Here is a 27,307-nt window from a genome sequence, read left to right as displayed (position 1 = left end):
ATTCCAAAAAAATAGTGAAAACTGTGAAATCTGGTAGTGAGTCTAATAGTTTCAATGTTAAACTAATTTTTATGATATAGCAATGGCCAAGGACCAAAAACGTTTCAAAGATGACACCAGGTTTGGTCCTCTGGGAAACTTCTGAATCAGCAAATATTGGACCTCTTCTGCTGGAACCTATGCTCTGTTGAAGATTGTTCTCTTTAAGCTTACCCTAATGACTATTTTAAAATCTTTATGAAAGACTCCTAGATTACATCTCATATTCCCAAGGCCAAGTGTAGTGCTTGACACAAAATAGGCACTTAATAAATGTCTAGGACACTCAAATTACTGCAGACTTTAGTGAGAGGTTGGCCAACATATCCACCACAGTTTACTTAGAAGTCACCTTCAAGCTTTCCTTATAAACCCCAACCCCCAAATTTGTTTGTTTGTTTTTTTTTAACTGACTTGGGATATTATCCACTGATTAGCAAACAAGGGAAGAGGCAAATCAGGTGCCTGCCCATTTGGAGGCCGACAAGGAACAGTTCTATTCTCAGATGTTCCGTAGCACACCCACGCTTGGTGGTGGTTATGAAACCAGACCTGGCAAAGATTCAATGATCAGCTCTCTCTACAATGCCATCAGCATCATGTAGTTTAGAGCACTGATGTCAAATGCCAGCCACACTCAATTACCCACATTCTCCACTTGCTACTATAAGCTATAGTAGTGACACAGGTAACAGTTTTTAGATAATCTGTAATTTCTAATATTTCGAACGTTGAATATGTTTGCTCCCACTTCTGAAAGTAATTTGATAGTCAAAGTTGGCACACTTGCTGTTTTCCTCACAATATTCCTCAAGAACTCAGATTGCCTCTGTTTTATAAATGAGAAAACAGAGTTAGAGAGGCTAAATACCTTGCCCAAATTCACACAGGTAGTATGCATTGGGTTTAGGATTTGAACTGATAATTGCCTGTGCAGACGCAAAAAAAAAAAAAAAAAAAAAAAAAAAAAGTCAGGCACTAGATACTAGATTCCTAAGCATCCATTTTATGACATAACAACAAAGGAAATGTTAAGGATTAATTGACTTAACGTCCCAGTTTGCTCAGATTGTCATGAATCCCGGGTCCCAGAAGAAACTGGATAAAAATATGATGACTCTGTGAACCATCTTTATTTTATGTTCTCTCCAATAATAAATGACCCATGAACTGGGGCCAAGAAGAGCACAGCCAGATGGGAGAAATGCCAATTCTGCTTGTGGCCATGAGTGTGCTCTGCTACACACCTGTTTGCTGAGGGTAAAAGAATACAGATCTCTATAAGACAACTTAGTCAGTGTTGTGGATATGGCAAGCAAAGGAGCCAGAGAATCCCCAGTTTTCAAGAGAAGCCAGCTGTGCACATCTGCAGAGTAGGCAGCCGCTGGGCACGCAGGAAAGACACTTGCCCTTAGGCACCGCTTCAGATGGTAGTTATCCATGGGCATTGTTTACACTGGTATAGTGTTTTCAATTGAAAAAGTATTTCCATAAGCAAGATCTGCAAAAGACAATGAGATTGTTCATCTAAAGGTGGCCTGTACAGGGATATAACATTCAAAGGGGTGGTACCTTCAAAAGAACTTCAAGTTTAAGCCTAAAGATAGACACTAAATTTTGATACCAAGAAGAAAAGGTTAATGAAATAATGCACACTCATCCTAAAGCTGGCTCTTAAAATGATGCATAAAAATGCTGCCTCCTAGAAATTCAGGAACCAATGGGAATTCAAAATAATCAAGATAATTGTGAGATTGCCTATAACTTCTAAATTGCCCTGGGCCTCTCTGTCAGCCTAATATACTTTCAAAAATGCTTCAGTTTCCACTGTACCACTGAGTATTGGCATTTCTGGCATTATAAGTCAAGAAAAGATGAAGTAAACAATTCAGGATAAAGTTCAGCATAATGTGTATGCCTATGAGGGTGAACAGAATCACTTTATCCCACCAACAAATATGTAAGGCAGAATGCAGTCACCCACAGATATACACAGGATTTGGAGCTGAGGCCCAGCTCTGCCATATAATTTTTGTGACCCTGGACGAATTGTTAAACCTATGAGCCACAGAATTCCCAAGAGGCATATGTAACAGATTAATGCTAGTAACTGAGTGTACAGATTACGGAAAGCATGTAGTAAACATGAGTAAAATAAGACCTAGTTTCTGCCTTAGAGATGTCTTCTATTGAAGCAAAGTGAAAAGACCATACAATGCAGCAGTAAAAGGGGACACCAGAAGTGCTAAAAGAATTAAGAAACAGATAAAATCTTAATAAGGAAAGTTGAACTTGAGCATTCCAGGGAGACGGTTTAGTTGGAAAAGGCATATTGGTAGGAAAGTGGATATCTGGCTGAAATAGAGGGTCCAGGAAACAAAGTACCAGAATCTAAAACAGGCAGGGCAAGTGGAGTCAGATCACAGGCCACAGGATACCTTGAAGGGCACAAGTTTGGAGTTCACTTTGAAGCAGGGACATGATTCAATAAAGCCATCTCTCGAAATATTCATACAGATACTATTTAAAATAGATTGGAAAAAAAGACTAAAAGCAAAAAAAGATAATTTAGAAAACCACTGCAATAGTCCAGTTAAAAGAAAATGAAAGTCATACACGTGAGTGGGAATGGAATGAAAAGCTGCAAGACAGTGCAAAATTGACCTGCTGTAATAATTGATGGGAAAGCCACGAACAGAGAGGAAACAAATAATCAATTCTAGGCTTAGAGTCTGGGTGACGGAAGAAACAGGGTGCTGCTGGTAACAAAACTGTCCACAGGAAATATGTCAGCTTCAGAAGGGGATAAGTTTGGTTTTAGACATGCTAATTTGAGGAAAGGTAGACATTACTGAATTTTGAAAGAACCAATTAAGAAAATACTTTTAAGAGAGACCTTCAAGATGGTGGAGGAGTAAGACGTAGAGATCACCTTCCTCCCCACAAATACATCAGAAATACAGCTACATGTGGAACGACCCCTACAGAACACCTACTGAATGCTGGCAGAAGACCTCAGACTTCCCAAAAGGCAAGAAACTCCCCACGTACCTGGGTAGGGTAAAAGAAAAAAGAAATAACAGGGACAAAAGAATAGGGACGGGACCTGCACCAGTGGGAGGGAGCTGTGAAGCAGGAAAGGTTTCCACACACTAGGAGCCCCTTCGTGGGCAGAGACTGCGGGTGGCGGAGCGGGGGAGCTTCGGAGCCACGGAGGAGAGCGCAGCCACAGGGGTGCGGAGGGCAAAGCGGAGAGACTCCTGCACAGAGGATCGGCGCCGAGCAGCACTCACCAGCCCGAGAGGCTTGTCTGCTCAGCCGCCGGGGCGGGCGGGGCTGGGAGCTGAGGCTCGGGTTTCGGAGGTCGGATCCCAGGGAGAGGACTGGGGTTGGCGGGGTGAACACAGCCTGAAGGGGTTAGTGCACCACAGCTAGCCGGGAGGGAGTCCGGGAAAAGGTCTGCAGCTGCCGAAGAGGCAAGAGACTTTTTCTTGCCTCTTTGTTTCCTGGTGCGCGAGGAGAGGGGATTAAGAGAGCCACTTAAAAGAGCTCCAGGGGCTTCCCTGGTGGCACAGTGGTTGAGAATCTGCCTGCCAATGCAGGGGACATGGGTTTGAGCCCTGGTCTGGGAAGATCCCATATGCCGCTGAGCGACTAGGCCCGTGAGCCTTTAAAAAAAAGAAAAAAAAAGAAAAAAAAAACGAGCTCCAGAGACGGGTGTGAGCCGCGGTTATCAGCATGGACCCCAGAGACGGGCATGAGAGGCTAAGGCTGCTGCGGCCACCAAGAAGCCTGTGTGCGAGCACAGGTCACTCTCCACACCACCCCTCCCAGGAGCCTGTGCAGCCCGCCACTGCCAGGGTCCCGTGATCCAGGGACAACTTCCCCGGGAGAACGCACGGCGCCTCAGGCTGGTGCAACGTCACGCCGGCCTCTGCCGCCGCAGGCTCGCCCCTCATTCCACACTCTGCCCTCCCCGCAGCCTGAGTGAGCCAGAGACCCCGAATCAGCTGCTCCTTTAACCCTGTCCTGTCTGGGCCAGGAACAGATGCCCTCAGGCAACCTACATGCAGAGGCGGGGCCAATCCAAAGCTGAACCCCGGGAGCTGTGCGAACAAAGAAGAGAAAGGGAAATCTCTCCCAGCAGCCTCAGGAGCAGCAGATTAAATCTCCACTATCACCTTGATGTACTCTGCATCTGCGGAATACCTGAATAGACAACAAATCACCCCAAATTGAGGCAGTGGACTTTGGGAGCAACTGTAGACTTGGGGTTTGCTGTATGAGACTGACTGGTTTCTGGTTTTATGTTTATCTTAGTTTAGTATTTAGAGTTTATTATCATTGGTAGATTTGTTTATTGATTTGGTTGTTCTCTTCCTTTTATTTTTTAACATATAGATATATTTTTTTTTTCCTTTTTCTCTTTTTGTGAGTGTGTATGTGTATGCTTCCTTGTGTGATTTTGTCTGTATAGCTTTGCTGTTAACATTTGTCCTAGGGTTCTGTCTGTCCGTTTTTTTTGTTTTTTTTTTTTTTAATATAGTTTTTAGCACTTGTTATCATTGGTGGATTTGTTTTTTGATTGTCTTGCTCTCTTCCTTCTTTCTTTATTCTTTTTTTTTAAAAACTTTAATTTTTTTATTTTTAATACTTTTTTAGGTTTTATTTTAATAACTGTAATTCTTTTTATTTATATTTTTTCTTTCTTTCTTTCTTTCTTTTTTCCCTTTTCTTCTGAGCCATGTGGCTGACAGGATCCTGGTGCTCTGGCCGGGTGTCAGGCCTGTGCCTCTGAGGTGGGAGAGCTGAGTTCAGGACATTGGTCCACCAGAGACCTCCTGGCTCCACGTAATATCAAACGGCGAAAGCTCTCCCAGAGACCTCCACCTCAACGCTAAGACCCAGCTCCACTCAACAACCGGCAAGCTACAGTGCTGGACACCCTATGCCAAACAACTAGCAAGACAGGAACACAACCCCACCCATTAGCAGAGAGGCTGCCTAAAATCATAATAAGGTCACAGACACTCCAAAACACACCACTGGACGTGGTCCTGCACACCAGAAAGACAAGACCCAGCCTCATCCACCAGAACACAGGCACCAGTCCCCTCCACCAGGAAGCCTAAACAACCCACTGAATCAACCTTACCCACTGGGGGCAGACACCAAAAACAACGGGAACTACGAACCTGCAGCCTGTGAAAAGGAGACCCCAAACACAGTAAGTTAAGCAAAATGAGAAGACAGAGCAACACACAGCAGGTGAAGGAGCAAGTTAAAAACCCACCAGACCAAACAAATGAAGAGGAAATAGCAGTCTACCTGAAAAAGAATTCAGAGTAGTGATAGTAAAGATGATCCAAAATCTTGGAAATACAATGGACAGATAGAATGAAACGTTTAACAAGGACCTAGAAGAACTAAAGAGCAAACAAACAATGATGAACAACACAATAAAGGAAATTTAGAATTCTCTAGAAGGAATCAATAGCAGAATAACTGAGGCAGAAGAATGGATAAGTGACCTGGAAGATAAAATAGTGGAAATAACTACTGCAGAGCAGAATAAAGAAAAAAGAATGAAAAGAATTGAGGACGGTCTTAGAGACCTCTGGGACAACATTAAATGCACCAACATTCGAATTATAGGGGTCCCAGAAGAAGAGAAAAAGAAAGGGACTGAGAAAATATTTGAAGAGGTTAGAGTTGAAAACTTCCCTAATATGGTAAAGGAAATACTCAATCAAGTCCAGGAAGCACAGAGAGTCCCATACAGGATAAATCCAAGGAGAAACACGCCAAGACACATATTAATCAAACTATCAAAAATTAAATACAAAGAAAAAATATTAAAAGCAGCAAGGGAAAAGCAACAAATAACATACAAGGGAATCCCCATAAGATTAACAGCTGATCTTTCAGCAGAAACTCTGCAAGTCAGAAGGGAGGGGCAGGACATACTTAAAGTGATGAAAGGGAAAAAACTACAACAAAGATTAAACTAGGGCTTCCCTGGTGGTGCAGCGGTTGAGAATCCACCTGCCAATGCAGGGGACACGGGTTCGAGCCCTGGTCTGGGAAGATCCCACATGCCGCGGAGCAACTGGGCCCGTGAGCCACAACGACTGAGCCTGCGTGTCTGGAGCCTGTGCTCCACAAAAAGAGAGGCCGCGATAGTGAGAGGCCCACACACCACAATGAAGAGTGGCCCCCACTTGCCGCAACTAGAGAAAGCCCTCGCACAGAAACGAAGACCCAACACAGCCAAAAATAAATAAATTAATTTTAAAAAAAGATTACTCTACCCAGCAAGGATCTCATTCAGCTTTGACAGAGAAATTAAAACCTTTACAGACAAAGGAAAGTTAAGAGAATTCAGCACCACCAAACCAGCTTTAAAACAAATGCTAAGGGAACTTCTCTAGGTGGGGCAACACAAGAGAAGAAAAAGACCTACAATAACAAACCCAAAACAATTAAGAAAATGGTAATAGGAAAATACATATCAATAATTACCTTAAATGTAAATGGATTAAATGCCCCAACCAAAAGACACAGACTGGCAGAATGGATACAAAAACAAGGCCCATATATATGCTGTCTACAAGAGACCCACTTCAGACCTATGGACACATACAGACTAAAACTCAAGGGATGGAAAAAGATATTCCATGCAAATGGAAATCAAAATAAAGCTGGAGTAGCAATTCTCATATCAGACAAAATAGACTTTAAAACAAAGACTATTACAAGAGACAAAGAAGGACACTACATAATAATCAATGGATCAATCCAAGAAGAAGATAAACAACTGTAAATATTTATGCACCCAACATAGGAGCATCTCAATACAGAAGGCAAATGCTAACAGCCATAAAAGGGGAAATCGACCGTAACACAATCATAGTAGGGGACGTTAACACCCCACTTTCACCAATGGACAAATCATCCAAAATGAAAATAAAAAAGGAAACACAAGCTTGAAATGACACAATAAACAAGATGGACATAATTGATAGTTAAAGGACATTCCATCCAAAACAACAGAATGCACTTTCTTCTCAAGTGCTCCTGGAACATTCTCCAGGATAGATCATATCTTGGGTCACAAATCAAGCCTTGGTAAATTTAAGAAAATTGAAATCGTATCAAGTATCTTTTCCGACCACAATGCTATGAGACTAGATATCAATTACAGGAAAAAATATGTAAAAAATACAAACACATGGAGGCTAAACAATACACAGTTTAATAACCAAGATATCACAGAAGAAATCAAAGAGGGAATCAAAAAATACCTAGAAACAAATGACAATGAAAACATGACGACCCCAAACCTATGGGATTCAGCAAAACCAGTTCTAAGAGAGAAGTTTATAGCAATACAATACTACCTCAAGAAACAAGAAACATCTCAAATAAACAACCTAACCTTACACCTAAAGCAATTAGAGAAAGAAGAACGAAAAAACCCCAAAGTTAGCAGAAGGAAAGAAATCATAAAGTTCAGGTCAGAAATAAATGAAAAAGAAATGAAGGAAACGATAGCAAAGATCAATAAAACTAAAAGCTGGTTCTTTGAGAAGATAAACAAAATTGGTAAACCATTAGCCAGACTCATCAAGAAAAAAAGGGAGAAGACTCAAATCAATAGAATTAGAAATGAAAAAGAAGTAAAACTGACACTGAAGAAATACAAAGAATCATGAGAGAGTACTACAAGCATCTATATGCCAACAAAATGGACAACCTGGAAGAAATGGACAAATTCTTAGGAAAGCACAATCTTCTGAGACTGAACTAGGAAGAAATAGAAAATATAAACAGACCAATCAAAAGGACTGAAATTGAGACTGTGATTAAAAATCTTCCAACAAACAAAAGCCCAGGACCAGATGGCTTCACAGGCCAATTCTATCAAACATTTAGAGAAGAGCTAACACCTATCCTTCTCAAACTCTTCCAAAATATAGCAGAGGGAGGAACACTCCCCAACTCATTCTACGAGGCCACCATCACCCTGATACCAAAACCAGACAAAGATGTCACAAAGAAAGAAAACTACAGGCCAATATCACTGAGGAACATAGATGCAAAAATCCTCAACAAAATACTAGCAAACAGAATCCAAGAGTGCATTAAAAGGATCATACACCATAATCAAGTGGGGTTTACTCTGGGAATGCAAGGATTCTTCAATATACGCAAATCAATCAATGTGAAACACCATATTAACAAATTGAAGGGTAAAAACCATATGATAATCTCAAGAGATGCAGAGAAAGCTTTCAACAAAATTCAACACCTACTTGTGATAAAAACCCTCCAGAAAGTAGGCATAGAGGGAACTTACCTCAACATAATAAAGGCCATATATGACAAACCCACAGGCAACATCGTTCTCAATGGTGAAAAACTGAAACCATTTCCTCTAAGATCAGGAACAAGACAAGGTTGTCCACTCTCACCACTATTATTCAACATAGTTTTCAAAGCTTTAACCACAGCAATCAGAGAAGAAAAAGAAATAAAAGGAATCCAAATTGGAAAAGAAGAAGTAAAGCTGTCACTATTTGCAGACGAAATGATACTATACATAGAGAATCCTAAAGATGCTACCAGAAAACTACTAAAGCTAATCAATGAATTTGGTAAAGTAGCAGGATACAAAATTAATGCACAGAAATTCTTGCATTTCTATGCACTAATGATGAAAAATCTGAAAGAGAAATTAAGGAATCACTCCCATTTACCATTGCAACAAAAAGAATAAAATACCTAGGAATAAACCTACCTAAGGAGACGAAAGACCTGTATGCAGAAAATTATAAGACACTGATGAAAGAAATTAAAGATGATACAAATAGATGGAGAGATATACCATGTTCTTGGATTGGAAGAATCAACATTGTGAAAATGACTCTACTACCCAAAGCAATCTACAGATTCAATGCAATCCCTATCAAACTACCACTGGCATTTTTCACAGAACTAGAACAAAAAATTTCACAACTTGTATGGAAACACAAAAGACCCCGAATAGCCAAAGCAATCTTGAGAACGAAAAATGGAGCTGGAGAAATCAGGCTCCCTGACTTCAGACCATACTACAAAGCTACAGTAATCAAGACAGTATGGTACTGGCACAAAAACAGAAATATAGATCAGTGGAACAGGATAGAAAGCCCAGAGATAAACCCACGCACTTATGCTCAACTAATCTATGACAAAGTAGGCAAGGATATACAATGGAGAAAAGACAGCCTCTTCAATAAGTGGTGCTAGGAAAACTGGACAGCTACATGTAAAAGAATGAAATTAGAACACTCCCTAACACCAAATACAAAAATAAACTCAAAATGGATTAAAGACCTAAATGTAAGACCAGACACTGTAAAAACTCTTTGAGGAAAACAGAGGCAGAACACTCTATGACATAAATCACAGCAAGATCCTTTTTGACCCATCTCCTAGAGAAATGAAAATAAAAACAAAAATAAACAAATGGGACCTAATGACACTTAAAAGCTTTTGCACAGCAAAGGAAACCATAAACAAGATGAAAAGACAACCCTCAGAATGGGAGAAAATGTTTGCAAATGAAGCAACTGACAAAGGATTAATCTCCAAAATATACAAGAAGCTCATGCAACCCAATATCAAAAAAACAAACAACTTAATCCAAAAATGGGCAGAAAAGCTAAATAGACATTTCTCCAAAAAGATACACAGATTGCCAAGAAACACATGAAAGGATGCTCAACATCACTAATCATTAGAGAATGCAAATCAAAACCACAATGAGGTATCACCTCACACCGGTCTGAGTGGCCATCATTAAAAAATCTACAAACAATAAAAGCTGGAGAGGGTGTGGAGAAAAGGGAACCTTCTTGCACTGTTGGTGGGAATCTAAATTGATACCTCCACTATGGAGAACAGTATGGAGGTTCCTTTAAAAACTAAAATTAGAACTACCATATGACCCAGCAATGCCACTACTGGGCATATACCCTGAGAAAACCATAATTCAAAAAGAGTCATGTACCACAATGTTCATTGCAGCTCTATTTACAATAGCCAGGACATGGAAGCAAACCAAGTGTCCATCGACAGATGAGTTGATAAAGGATATGTGGCACATATATACAATGGAATATTACTCAGCCATAAAAAGAAACGATATTCAGTTATTTGTAGTGAGGTGGATGGACTTAGAGTCTGTCATACAGAGTGAAGTAAGTGAGAAAGAGAAAAATAAATACCATATGCTAACACATATATATGGAATCTAAAAAAAAAAAAAAAATTGTTCTGAAGACCCTAGGGGCAGGACAGGAATAAAGACGCAGACGTAGAGGATGGACTTGAGGATGTGGGGAGTGGGAAGGGTAAGCTGGGACGAAGTGAGAGAGTGGCATAGACTTATATGTACTGCCAAATGTAAAACAGATAGCTAGTGAGAAGCAGCCGCATAGCACAGGGATATCAGCTTGGTGCTTTGTGACCACCTAGAGGGGTGGGATAGGGAGGGTGGGAGGGAGATGCAAGAGAGAGGAGATATGGGTATATATGTATATGTATAATTGATTCACTTTGTTACAAAGCAGAAACTAACACACCATTGCAAAGCAATTACACTCCAATAAAGACGTTAAAAAAAAAAGAAAATACTTTAAAGATAATCAGAGGAAATAAAAGAAATTGCAGGGGTTAAAGGAGTAAGAGATAGTGAGGTATACACCTACTTGTGGGAGCTAGTCTCCAAAGATGGCCCCCCAGGGAGCCACAGTCTCTAGTATTCGCAGCCATGTGTAGACCTTATCCCTGTGACTCATCGCTGTTGGGAGTCACACAGAATCACTCCACTGTATTGTAAGCCTTCCTCACAAGAGTCTTTGCTCCTTTGGTCTCTTGGAATATTTGCTTTTAGTGCCCTGAATTGCCATGTAAGAAGTCCAACTCCCCTACGGCTGCCATGCTATGAGGAAACCCAAGTTAGCTACATGGAGAGGTCACACAAAATGAGAGATTTCCAACCAGCCCCCAACTGTCTAGCTATCCCAGCCCAGGAGTCAGACACACAGATGAGTAAACCTTCGGATGATTCCAGTCTCAACCGCCATCTGTGATAAGCCTGTCAACCCCCAGAACCAAGAGAGAGAATAATAAATTTGTGTTTTAACTCTAAGGTTTTGGAGTGATTTGTTACATATCAATAGATAAATAGAACATTACTTTTTGGTCAAGGAGTCAGATTAAGACAGATATGGACAGACTTTGCTTTTTGCTCAAAATACCATTCTTAGTATGGAAAAGTCTTTTATTTTGTTTTTTGCAATGGGTGAATAATGCCCATGTGGAAGAATATTTTATTCTTTGGAACAAGAAGGAAACAAATGGATGAGTGAATAACTTATAAGGAGAAGAGAGAAGTTATAATTAATGGTCTTAATCTTATCAGTAAGATGTTAACATTTATCAAAAGGAAAGATTCAGAAAGGCAGGGTTAGAGGTCTGTTTCTCTTCTAAAATAAAACAAAGTGAGTTAGAAGAACAAAGAACTTCTGAGCAGCAATGAAATTCTACAGGAAGTTGGAAAGTATAAAATTCACACCTAATTAGTATGGATTTATGGTGAACCTATCAACAGTTTTATGATTTTATGACTTCCTACTAAAATGTACAGAAACAGAAGAGTTCCTGAGGATGAATGAGAGGCAAAGAGTATGAAGAGAGTAAGGTCTTCCAGGGCTCACTTGGGCTGACAAAAGAAGATGAAAGCCTACAAGGGCAAGGAGTGAGAATATTTTCATTGTTGAGTTGAGGACAGAATCGATACAAAATGCAGAATACAGGAGAGACGGAGGAAGAGAGGACCTAAGTCCTCACTAGATTTATATTTTAAGATAATTGGAGGTGGGTTGGCAGAGACAGTGGAAAGAAAGAAAGAGAAGGAAAAGCAGGGTAGTTGTGTTTCTACTCAACGTGGTCTTTAAAGGAAATTAATGCTAAACGTTTCAGGAGTCACTCAGTATCTCTGAAGAAATTCTACATTTTTTTGGCCACCGTCCATAAAGATCAAGCTTTATTGTTGGTTCATCTTTCCCGGATGACTACAAATTCTGCTCACAAGGACAATTTGGCACCAAATTTGTGTGACCAATTTGGTCACCAATTTGTGTGACCTCAAGCAAGGCTCCTCTCAACTGCCAGGAGGTAAGGCAGCTCTTACCTGTGATCTGTTACTAGTCATTGGAGATGAGAGCTGGCAGTGTAGAGATTAATGGGCTCAGTGAAGAAAGAACATGTGATAAAGTTTCTCCTAGTGTTGGCTCGTTAAAGAGATGCCACAGGACATGAAGGAGAAAAAGTTCTCTCCTCCCCGCAAAGCTATTTGTGCCGCCATTTGTTCAGAAGGACTCGAAGTACCTGAGCCCCGCCGTGGAGTGCTCCCAACTCAAAGCCATCCTTCAAGAGAGAAGCACCACTCATGAGCTCGTGGTTTCACGTGTCCAGCCTACTTACTACATCAACACTAGAGAGACCAACAGGGAACATGGACTGGAACTCCAATGAAACCAGAAGCCACTGTCAGGCTACCTTCAGGGGATGGTCATGTGACTTTAACAATCACTGAGATTAGACCTGGTCTAGCCAATCCGAAGATCTCTAGCCTCCACTAGCAAATACTTTGAGTCACCAATTTGCTTTAGCTTTCTTTTCCTTTCCCTCCTCTGCCTATTTCCATGTTCTAAATCCTCAAGGAGGGCTTGGCAATGTTCCTTACCTTAGCTCTGGTCATCTGCTCAACATGGGTCTGGACGTCATTCACTTTGAGCTGCAGGTCACTCTTGTCTTTTTCCAGTGTCTGCTCGACCTGGTGTAGATCTTCTACCTGGCTCTCCAGCTCAGCCAGGCTGTCTTCGTGTCTCTTCTTCAAAGAGGCAGAGGTTGCCTCAAAGTGCAGTGTGGACTCTTCCATGTCTCGGCGGAGCTTCTGGAATTTTGTTTCTTGTTTCTTAGTTATTTCCAGCTGAGCCAAACTGGCCCCTCCTGTCTCCTCCAGCCCCTCATTCAGGTCTTCCAGCTCTCGGGTGAGGTCAGTTCTCTCCCTTTCTACCTTGGCTCAAGTGGTCCTTTCAGCTCCCAGTTCGTCTTTCAAAACCTGTATCTGAGTCTGTAGCAATAAATAATTTTGATTTTACTAAGCACTTGTAGCATATTTTATATTCAAGAGCTCTACTGTATTTTTTTTTTTATTTCTCACGACTAAGAAAAACAACGTAACACTTTTGGTTCTCATTTTATAGTTAAAGAAGATAGAATACAGAGAAATTAAGCGATTTGATCCAAACCAGTACCAAGAGCAGAATTAAAATTTGTAATTCCTCCCAATTTCGCAGGCCTTGGTGATAAGCAACCTCATTATACTACATACATGAAGAGGAAATTTTAATAAAGAGCACTTTCCAAAAGGAATAGAAAATATTTTTCATATAACAAGGAATCATTTTAAAGAGAGCTTATTAAAAAAATAACATGATGAATGTTACATACAATACCTCATTTATCTGGAATTTGCTTACCTGACAACCTCAACTATTGGAAACTTGGGCAAAAATCTGATTAATAGACTAAATACCTCTGAGTTCAAGCAGCTAACTCATAAGCATCAACTTAATTTTACACACAACTCTGACAAACCTGGTTACTTGGTTTCTTAGTCTGTAGGTGATTTAAGGTAGCAGGAAAATAGAAATAACAAGTAATTTCAATTTGGTGGAGGAATGCGACTACTAAATTGGATAATAATCTGATATCATTAGAAGCAGAATTATAAGACAAAGAAAAGAAGTGATAAGAACTCTCAGAGCCCGAAAGTCTTTCAGTGTAACGGCAAAGAGCTCTACAAATCTTGACAGCATCATTGTGGGACAGTACAGTAAAACCAAGGATGGTCATTAACATCACCTTAAATAATTAGGCATAGGTTAGAGTATAGGGAAAAAAGGATAACTTCTATTTTAGGATATTAAAAATTTCATTAAATAAGGGTATGATTGCTGAGAGGAAGCTAATATCTAGACCAGCCCAATAAGTAAGGCTATCTAATCTGTAGATGAGTTATGACAGAGAAGGTGCCAAAAAATGTATGATTTCCACATCCAGGTAATCGTGATCCCCTTCCAATTAGTTATCTTGGGATCCAATACCTTTATTTATAACAATACTGTCACTGAACCAAACATTTCTGAAACATTTCTTTAGAAATAACCTTTAGTGCTACAGTAATCAAGACAATATGATACTGGCACAAAAACAGAAACATAGATCAATGGAACAAGATAGAAAGCCCAGAGATAAACCCACACACCTATGGTCAACTAATCCATGACAAAGGAGGCAAAGATATACAATGGAGAAAAGACAGTCTCTTCAATAAGTGGTGCTGGGAAAACTGGACAGCTACATGTAAAAGAACGAAATTAGAACACTCCCTAACACTATACACAAAAATAAACTCAAAATGGATTCAAGACCTAAATGTAACACCAGACACTATAAAACTCGTGGAGGAAAACATAGGCAGAACACTCTTTGACATAAATCACAGCAAGATCTTTTTTGATCCACCTCCTAGAGTGGATCCACCTCCTGTACAAAAATAAACAGGTGGGACCTAATGACACTTAAAAGCTTTTGCACAGCAAAGGAAACCATAAGCAAGATGAAAAGACAACCCTCAGAATGGGAGAAAATATTTGCAAATGAATCATCAGACAGAGAATTAATCTCCAAAATATATAAACAGCTCGTGCAGCTCAGTATTAAAGAAACAAACAACCCAATCCAAAAATGGGCAGAAGACCTAAATAGACATTTCTCCAAAGAAGACATACAGACGGCCACGAAGCACATGAAAAGATGCTCAACGTCACTAATTATTAGAGAAATGCAAATCAAAACTACAATGAGGTTTCAGCTCACACCAGTTAGTATGGGCATCATCAGAAAATCTACAAACAACAAATGCTGGAGAGGGTGTGGAGAAAAGGGAACCCTCTTACACTGTTGGTGGGAATGTAAATTGATACAGCCACTATGGAGAACAGTATGGAGGTTCCTTAAAAAACTAAAAATAGAATTACCATATGATCCAGCAATCCCACTGCTGGGCATATATCCAGAGAAAACCATAATTCAAAAAGACACATGCACCCGAATGTTCATTGCAGCACTATTTACAATAGCCAGGGCATGGAAGCAACCTAAATGCCCATCGACAGATGAATGGATAAAGAAGATGTGGTACATATATACAATGGAATATTACTCAGCCATAAAAAGGAACGAAATTGAGTCATTTGTTGAGATGTGGATGGATCTAAAGACTGTCATACAGAGTGAAGTAAGTCAGAAAGAGAAAAACAAATATTGTATATTAACGCATGTATGTGGAACCTAGAAAAATGGTACAGATGAAGCGTTTGCAGGGCAGAAGTTGAGACACAGGTGTAGAGAACAAACGTATGGACACCAAGGGGGGAAAACTGTGGTGGGGTGGGGATGGTGGTGTGCTGAATTGGGCGATTGGGATTGACATGTATACACTGATGTGTATAAAATTGATGACTAATAAGAAACTGCAGTATAAAAAAACAAAAAACAAACAAACAAACAAAAACAACTAATACTAAACTTTCTTTGGGTTATTTGCATGGAAATATGTTAATATAAATGTTTCAGACATTAAAAAAAAAAAGGAAAGAACCTTTAGAGAGTTTTTTTAAATCATCAGGGTAAGAAAATTTGTATTTTGGATAAATTGAACATTTTTTGGGTAAAGTATCATTTGAAGAGAAGTCTGGTTAATATGATAAGCAATCACTTGGAGATTAATATTGTCTGAAAGCTTGCCCATAAAGCAGTGAGATTGGTCTAATTTGGCTCAAAATATCTCAGAAGGTAATAATCAGAAAAAAGTTCCAAAATTATTTTGAGTAATAGTTACATTAGTGAGATAAATACTTAGCTTCAAAGGAAAAAAATCCATCTGCATGTATACGTGAGGAGTTAAATGTATCCACGCTTTAAATAACTTTATAATGTGGTCATATAGTATAAAACAGTTGCATGGTCTAAAACTTATAAATAGCTGCCCATTATCAAATAATGTTTTGAGGCTACAAGTAGCTACAAGACAGATTTTCAGCATAATTGCCTTCTAATCACAAAAACTAATCATCATAAAAAATTAAATTGGTAGCATTGAATGCTTACCATGGGTCAGGCACTGAGCTTACCACTTAAATGTACTGTTGCATTTAATTTTAGCTCAAAGGTTGTCAGGAGGATTAATGGGTAAAAATATAGACGTCCAGGATTTTAGCACAATACCTAGTTTATGTCAAACGTTCAACAAATTAGCTACTTGTTTCTTATTATCTTCGTGATAAGGAAATCTAAGCTTAAACAGTAATGTTTTCCAGAGTCACATATCTATAGAATGCCAGGTTACCTTCTCAACCACTGCTCTTTGCTGCCTCGTCTATAGTTGGCTAGAGCTATGGGTACCTTGGCAGAGCATGTGTCACTGAAGTGTCAATCATCACCCACGGATCTAACTACAGGTGCACGCAGGTATTTGATAAATGATTACCTGGAGCTCTTTAACCATCTTCTGAAGCTGAGCCCCCAGACCTTTCTCATTCTCCACCTTTGAACTCCTCTGATTCATTTCTAATTCTTTCCTGTTAGGGAAAAGAGGTATCAAGTGGAATTGCTCAGAGTAATAACATTTTGTTTAAATATTCTTTAAATTATAGTAATAACACATGAAGTCATTCACTGTAAAAAATTCAACTATTACATCTATAGCTGAAGTCTTCTAGGCTATTATACCCAATCTCTCTTCCTTGCCTAGAGGTAACCACCATAATCAGTTCTGTGTGAATCCTTCCAGACATTTTTCTAAGTATTGACACATGTTTGTGCTTACACATCAGTAGAAATAGTTTCGTTTTCTTTACTGTGAAAGGTATAATATTGTATACATTTGAATTTACAATTCTACAACATTTTTAACCCAATAATACATGGAGATTTTTCCATGTTGGCCTACACATAGATTAGTTCACTTAAAAATTAACTGACATACTAGTTTATGATTTAGACATCATGTGGTTATTTATCCATTTCCCTATTAATAAGCATTGAGGTTTCCCCCCAAATTTTACTTTTACAAGTAATGCTGTTCATATACATGCACCCTTGTGTACATGTGTCTCTACAGAGTGGATATTGAGCAGGGAATTGGTGCATCAGGTATAGGTTTGTGTTTAAAAACTTATAACCTTGCCTTTGGCCTCCAATAGCAGTGTGAGGTTATTTCTCTACATTTACACTTAACATTAGCATACTTCTAAATTTGTCCTAATCTAACAGATTAGTATGTCATTTTTTTATAATGAATGTCCTTGTTTACTAGTGAGGACAGCATGTTATCAACTATGAGGATTTTAAAATGGGCAATAAAACAAATGAACTGTCCACTTGTGCCCATTGCCCATTTTTCTGTTAGGTTGTTCATCTAATTATTGAATTATAGATTTTCCTTTAATACTCTTGATATTTATTTTTTGATATCTGCTGCAGATATTTCTTCCACTTTCTAACTTGCCCCAGTTTTATTTATGTTGGCTTATGCCACATAAATGTTTAAAATGTTGATGTATCAACATCAAATTTATCAATATATTCCTTTTATGCCTTTGGATTTTTGTGACTCATTCAGTCTGACCTGCCAGTTTCCTAAGACTTACCACCTATATTGTCTTTTAATGGTTTTGTTTTTTAATGGTTTTTGCTGGTTTTTTTTTAATTGAAGAATATTTAACATGAGATCTACCCTCTCAACAAATATTTAAGTGTACAATGTTATTAAATATAGGCACAACGTTGTACATCTCTCTAGAACTTAATCATCTCTAGATTTTAATCATCTTGCATGATGGAAGCTTTATACCCATTGAAGAGCAACTCCACATTTCCCCCTGCCTCCAAGCCCCTGGACACCACCATTCTACTCTGTTTCTATGAGTTTGACTGTTTTAGATGCCTCATATAAGTGGAATCATGCACTATCTGTCCTTCTGTGACCGACTTATTTCATTTAGCATAATGTCCTCCAGGTTCATCCATGTTGTTGCATACAGCAGGATTTCCTTTAAAAAGAGGCTGAATAATGTTCCATTAAATGTATACACCACATTTTCTTTACCCATTCATCCATCAGTGGGCATTTAGGTTGTTTCTATATCTTGGCTATGGTGAATAATGCTGCATTTTCTAATAATTTTATAGCTTTATTTTTGCATTTAATTCTTTAATGCAACTGGATTTTGTGTTTGTGTGAATAGCATGCGGAAGAAATTTAACTTTTATCTCAGAAGATGAATAGCTAATAATCTCGGTGTTATTTATTAAGTATTCTATCCTGTCATCACCATTTTAAAATGCCACATTTTCATGTATTGTTTCCATATATACATAGGTCCATTTAGAGAAAATGTTATATAATAAATTTATCATTTCCTGAAAACATGGGTTTCTGAAATGCCAGAGCTCTTTGACCTGTGGCCTACAAGGACATAGGGTATCATTTTCACTTTGCTGAGCTGAAACACAACCTTCAAAATTGAATGCTTAGGGAACTCTATCATCATTTTGCCTTTCACTGTTCCGTTACATTCATAGGGTTACTTATTTCATCTTTTCCAAACACGTGTCAAGTTCAGTAACTTATTGGTAGGCTATTAATCAAGTCTGACCACAAGCATGTGTAATGGAAACTCATGTACACAGACAGGAAAACCAGAAGCTCATAGTTGCTCACTTGACTTTCTTCTTCTTCACTGTGGGCTCCAATAACCAGTTTGCTCCCAGCTTTAACCTGGCCTTATCTCACTCTTAGATCTCACTGTTTCCCTCTCTTATTTGATCTATTCCAAATAACTGGAAAATCCCTAATGGTTAGAAGAAAGTCTAGCTGGGGACTCCCCTGGCAGTCCAGTGGTTAAGACTACGGGCTCCAACTTCAGGGGGCACAGGTTCAATCCCTGATCAGAAAACTGAGATACTGCATGCCGCGCAGCTCAGCCAAAAATTTTTAAAAATATAGAGAAGAAGAAGAAACTCTAGCTGAACAGAGGAAGACAAAAGGGACAAGGTGAGAAAATCCATTTCACTGAATGATGAAACTAAACTGAGAGGGCCGTCTTGCCCTGAGCTCCTTGGGAATCCATGTGAACTGAAGGTCTACTGATTTTGATCATGTTATGTTTTGCTTTCAGTTTTAAGGTTTAATACTTATACAGTAAATTATTTGACCAAAAAAAGTTATATAAATGTTAATGAGGTTATATCTGGCAAACAAGTTTTGTTTTGTTTTTTTAAATGATCAGATGGTATATGGGACTTCACATTAGGATTTATTTTCTATTTATTTTTTTACTTTAGGCCATTGGGCTCATCATGAGTAAAAGAAGTGAGCGATTTTTATTTTGACTTGTAACTTCAAATTCCAATACTTCGCATCTCCTGTGCCTTACACCTTTCATTCGCATCTGCTAGTCAGCCTTCTCAGTTACTTTCTTGTAGGTTATTACATAATTATAAAAAGAAAGTTCACATAAAGTCTAGCAAAAGAAAAAAAAAATCAATTTCCTAGGCTCGTTATCCTTATCCTCCCCTTCAGGTCTTGAGACATCTGGCCCTAGGGTCACGAGGATAAATGACATGAGAGAGCTGCTTCCTCCAATAAAAGGTCTCCCAGAATCTCGAGCCAACAGAAAGGTGACTCACCTCCTCAGCTTTTCTGCTAGCTGCAGCTGCCTGCTCTCCAGGTCCTCCATGCTCTCGTGGTTCAGCTTTACCTCGCCCTCCAGTTTGCACTTTTCCTTTTCACACTTCATTCTCGCTTTGCTCTCCTGTTCAAGGGCACCCTCAAGCTGACAGAAGGAGATATTATTGAGCCCAATAAATAGGTGAAGTTTATACTTTACTAGATGTGTTCAATAACCACTTACCTTCTGGAAAAAGAAAGCAAAATACAAGCAGGGTCTGTAAATGATGCCCAGTTATGTGGATATTTTGAAATAAATATTGTACACATCAGTAGGACAACAAAAGAATCTAGAAATCACGGTGATGAAGGAAAACTTTAGAGATTAAGGACTACGTGTTCTAGCCTACAGAAGAAACCAATCATAAATGCCTAGTGAGCCCTTGTTTGATCGCTTTCCAGTGATGAGAAGCTCACTTCTTCACGTGGCAGCTCATTTCATGGGTGGATAAGTCCATTTACCCAGGAGTGCTTCTTCATAAGAAGCCAAAGTAGTCTCTGTAAATTCGTCCCACCGGTCTAAGCTCTGCTCCCTGGAGTAGCACCAAGCAAATGTCTCCGCATGATCATTCACGAATATCAGGCAGCTGTCCTGAGTCTTCCAACTCAGAATCACTGACCCTTTCAAACGCATCTCACATGGCATGATTTCCACACCCTCCTTTACCACCTTGGTACCCTCTATGGTCCATAACATTGCGTCATATTCTGGTACCACCAACAAGGTGATCAGAACATTCAAGTTCTGTCTGGAGTAGTGTTGCCAACCATGATGTTGAGGTTAGCTTAGCGAGAGGCTAAATAACAGTTACAATATGGCTAGTTTTCAGTGATATATTTACTTTGCCACAATAGAAGCTATTTCCTGTGACCAGCAGAAGATATAAAATTCAAATAGTGGAGAAGGGAGAATTTCTGGAGGGCGTATGCAAAAACCTGAAAATAAATGAACTCTGGGAGAGAACAAGTGTGTGAGAATGCATGTGTGACAGTGTGTGTCTGTGTTGTTTGCACACAACCAATAAATCCCCATCTTGAGGCTTTGTGAGATACGTATCAGTGGAAATAGGAAGAGAAGTGAGACGACTAATAGGTAATAGAGGAAACTGATAGAAAGGCATGAGGAAAAAGAAGCAGATAATAAAAAAATAACCTAACCACCCTTGTCGGCAATTTTATAAAGGCTAAGCTTTGGGGACTAATAAAACAGTGAATGCACGCACTGTCAGCTGGGAGGAAACAGGAAGAGTGATGAACCTAACCACTGAGACTCGTCTGAAGCATCTTTATTTCACAGGGTATTTGGAGGCAGAACAGGGGCACCATCTCCAGAGTCTTACAAGTGTTTTCCAATAGTGTTGGTAGAACACAGCTTGCGACTTACATATCTTTCTACTTTAACAAACCTCAGTGCACGGCTGGAGACACAACAGGGCCTTAAAGCAATCCTTCAATACTAGTGTCAGATAAAGCACCAACATATCTGCGGGGCAAAACACCAGGTTCTCTGGGGGACAGTCAGTCAGAGTGATACCCCTTCACGATTCATCTCAGTGTTCTCCCACTGCCCAGGGCTGTTGTATGAAAGTGGCATATAAAAACAGACAGATTCCATGCTGGGGCCTTTCTTCTACTGTAGTGGTTCACCTCTTACTTCTAAATAATGAGGGGAACGAGCCATGCTACTAAGTTTTCCTGAAAATGTCAAGATAAATGAACTAAGTAAAAAGTGGAGGTTTGCACAGATGTAGACACGCAGCTATCTAGCACGACGCATCACTACTGACCTCGTTCGCTGGCTGCTCTAGCGTCAGCTTGGTTTTGCTCAGGGTGAGGGTTTCCTCCTCTTCCGCGCGCAGGTCCTCCAGGGTCTCCTGGTGGGCCTCCTGCGCAGCCTTGGCTGCTCGCTGAAGTTTGCTGACATCCTCACTGAGAGACTCCACCTCCTCAGTCTGGCTCTTAACCTGTGGGGAGAAGACGACAACAGTTCCATGAGAGCCACTTATGGAAGGTGGGGTATAAACGCTAAGGGCCATCTCCTCTCTTTTCTAGGACCAAAAATCTCAGGAGGTATCCACTGTCATAAAGAACCAAATTTAGCCAAATTCCTGATGGACTTTTTAAAACTCTAAATTCACTTTTTCTTTTACACACAGACACAAATGATCTGTTATCTCTCCTGGTCAGGGAATGGGGTATTCTGGTTAATCAAATATTATCAGCATAGGGGCTTCCCTGGCGGTGGAGTGGTTGAGAATCTGCCTGCCAATGCAGGGGACACGGGTTCGAGCCCTGGTCTGGGAGGATCCCACATGCCGAGGAGCAACTAGGCCCGTGAGCCACAGCTACTGAGCCTGCGCGTCTGGAGCCTGTGCTCGGCAACAAGAGAGGCCGCGATAGTGAGAGGCCCGCGCACTGCGATGAAGAGTGGCCCCCGCTTGCCACAACTAGAGAAAGCCCTCGCACAGAAACGAAGACCCAACACAGCCAAAAATAAATAAATTAATTAATTTAAAAAATATATATATTATCAGCATAGGTCAGTGGATGGCCAGTCTTCAGAGTGTCGTATTATTGTATAACAAGAACACCACTAAAGGTAATTTAGCTTTCTTTAGAGTATTCGGGGTAATATTAATCTTGTGCCTCAATATCCTAAGAAAGTGGCAGTTAAAGAAGAGTTCCAGCTGATAAAATAGGCAAAAATGTAAGCCATTTATATCAGGCCCAAATGCTTTTTATGAAAGGGAACTGATGTACAAGAGTTGCTATTTAATCATCTGCCAAAATTACGATATTATTCTGGAGACTTTTTTTTTTTATCAAAGGTTTGATACAGACCCCTCAGCTGACTTCAGTCTATACACAGATGCACAAGATAAAAACCTCAGCTAAAATGAACAAAACATTAAGGTCCTTAGCTGGAATTAAAATGACATCTCAAGGTCAAGCTCCAAATCAACGACAGGGGTGGGAATTCAGACGTGTCCCAAGTCACCTTTCGATAAACTGCATCCTGCCCCCTCTCCTTCCAAAAAAGGATACTTAGAGGCCCAGTGAAACCATTTTGCTCTTTCTATCAGATTTCAGATGCCATTAGATTGGAACAAATGAAAACGTTTCATTTGGGAGATTAAGTGGGGTTCCATAAATTCAAGTTGGAACTTTGAATTAGGATAGCACAGTTCACCACATCTTTCATCTGATGCCAATTCTGACTCCCAGTGCTGTAAAGTTGCGGACCACTGTGTTAATTAATATAAACAGAGCAAGTCTGGTCCTGGAACCCGATTGGGAGTGTGGAATTCAGGCATCTAGGCCTTCCTGACATTATAGAAAAAGTACCTTGTACTCTGAAGCACGCTTCTCCTTCTGTGACTTCGCCAATAGCGTTTCCAGGTCATCGATTTCTTTCTTCTTCGACGCGGAACATTCATCTTCGAGTCTCCGCCCCCTGGCAGTCAGCTGGGAATTTACCTCCTCTTCTTCCTCCCCCCCAACCCCCAACGCAGACAGCGCCTGGACGCTGGCCTCCAGCTGGATCTTGGATTTAATCAGTGACTCGCACTGCTCTTCAGCATTTGCCAGGGTCTCTCGCTCCCGCCATGATGAGGAGAAAATTGTTGCCAACAGCTGGAAGTAATTTATCAGCAGGCGAAATGCTGCTTAACGCATAGCAGAGAGATAATTGCCTGCCCTCCGCCCGGCACTTTCACCTACCTTTCCTAAGCAGTTGAAATAATATTCCTAGTTCCCTGACCCTATGGTTGAGAAGTGGAGAAGTTGCTTGTGTTTGGAGGTGCTTTTGATCTTTCAGGCCATTCAGTAGATTAGATTACCTCTTCTAAAGCACTTAATAGAATCCTGGTGGGCTAAAGGAGCTAACGTGCCTCCAAAAATCAGTGGTGTGCTGATTAAATCACAGCTACTGGAAGCATCCCTGCAGGCATATAGTTTGAGGGCGGTACCTGCTCAGAATATGGTCTTTTAGGAAAGTGGTGTTCCCTCAGACAATAGAATATTTATAATATTATTATAAGGGCCCTGATGCACTTGTTTAATATATAAGCATCTTCTAAAAAATAGAGCTGGGCTGTATATTTTTTTATTCATAGGCTGAATTTACAATTCATGAGGTTCCTTGAATATCACTAACTAGACTTTATTATTATTTCCAACAAAAATATTTTTCTCGATGGTTCTGCCAGCAGTAACTTCCCCAAGTTATACACATAGAGTGTGCAATCCTCCTTCCTTTTATTTTTTTCAAACATACTGCCGCCAGCTCTCACTGTGTGGCCCACTCTTTCTGTGTTATGGTCCAAGTCAAAAACGAAGAGGCCGATTGCTCTTTGCTACAAAAGCACCTTGTGTAACTTTGAACTCCTTTCATTTGTCTCCATTTAGAGGCTAAATAAAACCTCTTTTCTGTGAGCAAGTTCTTAATTACCGTAGGTCTCGTTGTGACATAACTTCACACATATCTCCATATTTCATCTTTAGACCTCATCCATCCTCTGCAATTTGGGCAATCTATTACCTAACTATTTGCTTGGCTTACGTTGTTTCATCTACTTAGATCAAGAGCAGAGAAGGGCCAAAATCCAGGCTATTGGATCCTGGCTAACTCTCAGCCTGTCTGCCCAACAAATGGGGCTCAAAGAGGCACAGATGGGGGAGGTATAAAATAGTGACTCTCCAACATCATTGAAGACCCAAGAGAAGGGCTAAACTAAAAACGAACAAAAATGTTAAGGCAAAAAGGATCCATGCAAATCAGAGAAGCTTCCAATGTTTGAGCAATAATGGGGACATTTGATCTTCGTTCATCCCAGGTTGACAGGCAGAACAGCTCTTTGCTCTCTTCCATTCAGCACGTGTACAGGACCTGTCACCATCACCAAATGAAGCCAACAATCCGATCGACCATCTCGATCCTCTCATTAAACATGATGGCGGGTTTGGGGCCAGCTGAGCAGTGGTGTGACAGTTTAACAGTAGGGCCATCCTTTCCCCAGTGGCAGTTATTTTCTCATGTACTCGCAGTGTTCATTGAAATGGGTTCACTCAGTGCTGCTGGTATTTTGAGTTAGTGAATAATTTGAAAAGAATCCTTGTTTCCTTGATTCCTACTGTATGGAGGTGTGTTTCTTAAAAATCAATGAGATAAAAGATTTCATAGCCAGGTCAGCTTTTTAAATCAGTTACAATCTGAACTCATCTCAGCCTTCCTGGACTTGCCCTGCAATTGGCTTCATGTGTTTCCTATGCTCTCCACAATGATCTTTTATCATGTATCCCAGACTTTTACCCACCTCTCCCTTCAAAAGTTGGGTGTATTTCTATCCCCACATCAGCCCAGGTAGCACTGGCCACTCTTTTTGTTGAGAGGAAGAATGATGAAAACTAGGAGGCCAGGTCTCATCCAAGGCTCCCTGTGTCCTAAGCCAGACAAAATATGATATTACAAACTGTGATTCTCACAATATGGATCTTAATGTAGGTTTGGAGTGGGGCCTAGGAATCTGTATTTCTAACAGGCATCCCAGGTGAGGCTGATACACACTAAAGTTCTTGAACCACTGCTATATTAAATATGTATCAGAAATGTGGGTCTGAGTGTAAACTCTCATGTAAAATATGGCCTATTGGAACACTGATGGGTAGCAGAGTCCCAAAACAAAAGAATAACTTGGGTCAGCCTAAAACTACTAAATTTTCTCTGTTTTCCCTAAGTCCAAAAAGCAGGAAAAATACAATATATTTATATAATATATTTGAACCCAGTATTATTTAACTTAGCACTGTGCTAAGTGGGGTGGAGAGTACAATAAAGGTGGATAAAATTTCATACCTGCCTTTGGGATGTAACAGTAGTCCTGGTAGCTAGAGAAGAGGAATACAAAAGGGAGTGAATAATGGCACATCGGCATCAGATTAGAGATGGAGGCTCGGATGCCAGGGCCAAGGGTTTGGATTCTATAACGCACATATTGCAGGATCTAAAGCTTGTTCATCAGGGAAGCAACGTATTTGTTCAAGACAATGGTTCTCAATCCTGGCTGGATATCAGAATCACCCATACAGATGATTTGGACCCACACAAGACCCGCTTAGTCAAAGTATCTGAGAGTGGAGTCTAGGCACCTTTCTTTTTATTTGTTAATGCTTCACAAATAAGTTTGATGCAAAGTCAAGGTTGAAAACTGCTGTTTTAAGAACTCAACTGATTGTGATATTGACTTGGACTGGGAAAGAGCAAGCAGGGAGATCAAAATCAGGAAAACCAGTTAGGGGCAAACTGAAATAATCCTGAAGATCTCAGTAAAGCTTTTCTCAGGACCTACTAAGATCCTATCTTTTGATTTGCTAATGGGTTACGTGTTAACTACAGAATTTGAATTAAGATCCAGAGCTTCCTGGCTCCCGTGATAGATTTCCATCTGTTTATATAGTTAAAACCCATCTAAAAGTTTGTCCGTTTTTCAAAGACATACTGCCAATGAAATCACTTCACTATGAAACAGGGTTTCTCTCTAAGTGTTTCCATTGTCTGTGTTGGATGAAATTCTACAGTATTTGTAAAGCACGTGCCTCTATTTTTTTTCAAGTCAATACTGCCTGCAAAACAAGGGAATCTAATTAGAAACTTGATTTGAAGAAGAAATGGTGGGGCCAGTCACAGCCTGCAGCTGAAGAAGCAAGTCATTCTTTTCCTGGAATAGGGAGACTTACTTGGCTTTCAGCTCCTCCCTCTGAGATTCTGATTTCGCCAAGGCTTTTTGCAGCTGCACACATTCTTCCTTCAGTCCAGCTACCTCCTTTCCCATTCCAGCAGATCTAACAAGAGGCTTGATCTTGAAGAAGAGCCTCATCCACGGCCAGCCCTTCACAGCCATGAAAGCTCTTACGTTCCACTGGATCAAAAGAAGTGCATCCCTAAATCGAGGAGGGGGAAAAAAAAAAAAAGAAAAGCAAGTTAACCTAGACTATAAAAGAGTTATTTTCCGGATTTCCCTGGTGTTGGGTTAAGAATCTGCCTGCCAATTCAGGGGACACAGATTCGATCCCTGGTCCAGGAAGATCCCACATGCCGCGGAGCAACTAAGCCTGTGCACCACAACTACTGAGCCTGCGAGCCACATGCTGCAACTACCGAACCCGTGTGCTGCAACTACTGAAGCCCACGTGCATAGAGCTCGTGCTCTGCAACAAGAGAAGCCACTGCAATGAGAAGCCCGTGCACTGTAATGAAGCGTAACCCCCACTTGCTGCAACTAGAGAAAGCCCACGCGCAGCAACGAAGACCCAACGCAGCCAAAAATAAATAAAATTTAAAAAAATAAAAATAAAAAA

The 27,307-nt window shown here is 40.2% G+C and overlaps 1 protein-coding gene across 1 annotated transcript in view; it reads right to left on the bottom strand.

Annotated features, from left to right (window-relative positions):
• MYH15 (myosin heavy chain 15) overlaps positions 1-27,307 on the bottom strand; it is a 182,889-nt gene that overhangs the window by 52,305 nt on the left and 103,277 nt on the right. Inside the window, 6 exon segments of the mRNA XM_068545552.1 lie at positions 12,836-13,225; positions 16,709-16,799; positions 19,912-20,057; positions 21,739-21,915; positions 23,297-23,544; positions 26,628-26,890. Of these exon segments, the coding sequence (XP_068401653.1) occupies positions 12,836-13,225; positions 16,709-16,799; positions 19,912-20,057; positions 21,739-21,915; positions 23,297-23,544; positions 26,628-26,890 (1,315 nt within the window).

This window comes from Eschrichtius robustus, chromosome 6 (genome assembly GCF_028021215.1).
Source record: "Eschrichtius robustus isolate mEscRob2 chromosome 6, mEscRob2.pri, whole genome shotgun sequence".
Lineage (NCBI taxonomy): Eukaryota > Metazoa > Chordata > Mammalia > Artiodactyla > Eschrichtiidae > Eschrichtius > Eschrichtius robustus.
This window is presented reverse-complemented; position numbering and strand designations above follow the sequence as displayed.